The following is a 3,133-nucleotide window of genomic DNA, read 5'->3' as shown; positions in this document are numbered from 1 at the left end:
TCATGTATTGTTGTAATTCTCTTTGAAGTTTAATGTGAACCTTTCATTCATTTGAGTGCTGGAAATCCCATTTGTTGAACGTTTAGTAGAAGGTATTTCCGTGTTCTAGTACGAGTCAGTTTGATAAACAAACACTTATTTTCGTTCAGAGTGGGATTTCAGCCTAATTTGGTTGAATGTTCCGAGGAGAGGAAGTCATGAGTGCTTATAAGCTCTCTATAACCTCTTCACTTCACGGGCTAGCTTTTGTGATGAAAGTTTGTTGGGTTTTTCACAGTAGTATCAATGTTGTTTTAAATCAGTACCTTGATTGAGGTTGAACGATTGTGCTTTGAGCACATAAGATGGGACTTCAGACCAAGTTTGACACAAAGGAGGTTTGGACAGCCATAGGCAAATCCACAGCGTAATCTATGAATTCATGTGAATCCCTCAACTTTTGTCAAAATCCCATACATATGTGTATTAAGTTATCGACTTAATAATTATAAATATGTGATTGCGAATCTAATTATTATTGATGTTAACGTTAGGTTGCCATAGAAACTTGTAAACGTCAAATCCTCTGCAGACGGCTTATAAGCAAGAAAATTATTGTGTGTGTGAATGCAAAGAAAAAAATAAAGAGATACCTAGTGGCAGAAAAGTAAGAAAATTCTGCTATTGTAAGAAAAGCAAAAGCATAAATCAATGAATCTGTCTGCCAAAATAGTAAAAAAAGCAGTGATAAGAATAGTATTTTGGTGTACAAGATTAATGTTTAAAATTATAATTTTTGTTAAAAACTTATTAGTTTTCTAAATACAATCTACTTTTTAACCATAATGCTCAAAAGCTACTTAAATAACAGGATATTCTTCCGGCCAACGACTTGAAGCTCGTCTCCTCCCCTCATATCTTCAGCATATTCCTTAATCTTGAGAGCAGAATCTTCAAGTTGAGGGCTTTCTACAAGTTTGATAATTTTCAATGAACTAATATCCCCTAAAATAGGTGGAATCTCCTCAAGCTCATGACATCCCTGCAGTTTTAATTTCTCAAGGGAGGGAAAGGATTCCTCTCCAACCTCCCACTTGGAAAGTGTCATTTCATGGAACTTCAAATATTTGAGATTCTCAAAGGTGTCTTCCTCCCCCATGTTCCATTCTTCCCCATGGATGATTGTACGATAAAGGTACAACTCTTCAAGGTTGGGCAGTCTCGCTATTGTTGATAGTGAATTGGATGTCAGAGGAAAGCCACCCAGACTCAATTTTTTCAGATTCAAAGGGAAGTAAAAATTCCATGGCCGATTTATGGCTGCAGAGGACCCACTGTCGTTTGTGTTTGAACTTTCAAAACCTACAATGACTTCTTCTAGTTCAGTTAGGAAATCCAATTTCGGGAACCAATGTTGCTCTGTTGAATAATCCCATGATTCCTTGACATCAAGCTGAAGCAATTGAAGATTGGGAAACCTTTTGAAAATATCCTCTGTATCTTTCGAATAGGAAAGAATGAGTTGCCCTAATATTTTCAACTTCTCTAACTTTGTGTCCTCTGCTATCAATATTGATTCATCTGCATCCATATCAAAGAAAGAACAATTACTCACAAACAGCCCTCGTAACTTTACAAGATCCCAAATTCTCGGTAATAGTATCAAGGTTGTTCCGTTGTTTTGAACTGCCAGACTTTCTAGATTCCAGAGGTTTGAGAAAGACAAAGGCAGAAATTTAACTTCTGTCCCAATCTCTAAGTGCCTCAAATGATTCAACGTGCTTATTTCATTCAGCAAAGAATCGTTCACATTGATAAAAGAGGGATCCAGGTTCAACACTCTAAGAAGCCTCAAGTGTCTTAGGTGAAATGTATCAGAGAGACAATCGTCCCAGTTGTCTCCATCTATGGTCAAAGAATACAGATGTTTACCAGAATGCCTTTTCTTATTTGAATCAAACTCGCTGTTATAATGAATGGTCAATATACGTGGCATCAAATCTGAAGAAGAAGATGGTGTACTTGAACTTATCTCGTCAAACAACTTTTCCTCTCTTGCTTTTATCAAACAAAAGTCATGCACAAGATCATGAACTTGGCAAGTCCGGGCATCACCTATCTCATTGAAAAGAATTACCAAGCTACTGGAAATTAAGTTATCCATATAAACATCCATCACTTCTTCCACACTCTTCATCTCTGTCTGTTCCACAAGTCCTTCAGCATGCCATAAACCATTCAACAAAATGATTACGATTGCAGTGTCCTTCGGAAAGCTTGCAAGGTAAAGAAAGCATGGCTTGATGTGATGTGGCAAATGGTCATAACTTAATTCTATAACCTTCATCACTTCCACTTCACCGTTCAAAATGAAGGAACTCAAATTATTTCGAACTTCAAGCCACATTGTCTTTTTCTTTTCCAAACCTGCAATGACTCCAGCAATCAGATCAGCCACCAAAGGAAGCCCTTTACAATTTTCGGCTATTTCTTTACCAACATCTAATAGGTCATCAGGGCAACTTTCGTTTCCAAATTCCCTTTTCTCTAATAACTCCCAACTTTCTTCTGGTCTTAGCAATCGAAGGTTAAGAGGAGCAGAGTAGAGCTTTCCATGCAAAGCCACTTCCTTTTCTCGAGTTGTCAAAATAATTCTACTTCCTTTTACAACTTCTGGAAAAGGTCTTGTTAACTCATCCCATGTAGTAGTATCCCACACGTCATCTAAGACAATAAGATACCTCTTTCCGTACAGTTGTTTCCGTAGCTTATCAGCAACATCAATATTCTCACTCAATTTTGAATCTGAGTCACTAACTTGATGGAAAATTTTATTCAACAACTTCTTCTCGTCATATCCTCGGTCGACCGTGCACCATGCACGAAGGTCGAAATGGCTAGAAACTGATTTATCATTGTATACTTTGTACGCCAAAGTAGTTTTACCTGAACCCGGCATACCAGTGATCGAAATGACATCCAGATCTGCTGGTCCACTGGTGAGCTTCCGAAGTAACCAGTTTGTCTCTTCCTCAAAACCTACAATTATTTTACTAGCTGTCAATGACTTGCTTTCAACTGGCTTCTTGGGGGTGTTTACAACAATGAGGCTCATGTTATTGGGAGTCTTCTCATGTAAATCAGAGACCTCTTC

The 3,133-nt window shown here is 37.8% G+C and overlaps 1 protein-coding gene across 1 annotated transcript; it reads right to left on the bottom strand.

Annotated features, from left to right (window-relative positions):
• Positions 1-744: 744 nt before the first annotated feature.
• Positions 745-3,094, bottom strand: LOC125851691 (putative late blight resistance protein homolog R1B-14). The gene has a single exon (XM_049531459.1). It carries the CDS (start codon positions 3,092-3,094, stop codon positions 836-838), a length of 2,259 nt encoding a protein of 752 aa, XP_049387416.1. The 3' UTR covers positions 745-835.
• Positions 3,095-3,133: the final 39 nt, after the last annotated feature.

This window comes from Solanum stenotomum, unplaced genomic scaffold, assembly GCF_019186545.1.
Source record: "Solanum stenotomum isolate F172 unplaced genomic scaffold, ASM1918654v1 scaffold28521, whole genome shotgun sequence".
Lineage (NCBI taxonomy): Eukaryota > Viridiplantae > Streptophyta > Magnoliopsida > Solanales > Solanaceae > Solanum > Solanum stenotomum.
This window is presented reverse-complemented; position numbering and strand designations above follow the sequence as displayed.

What these genes read in the sequence shown, in the direction of transcription:
- LOC125851691 (XM_049531459.1), bottom strand. Translation starts at nt 3,094, where the DNA reads ATGAGCCTCATTGTTGTAAACACCCCCAAGAAGCCAGTTGAAAGCAAG.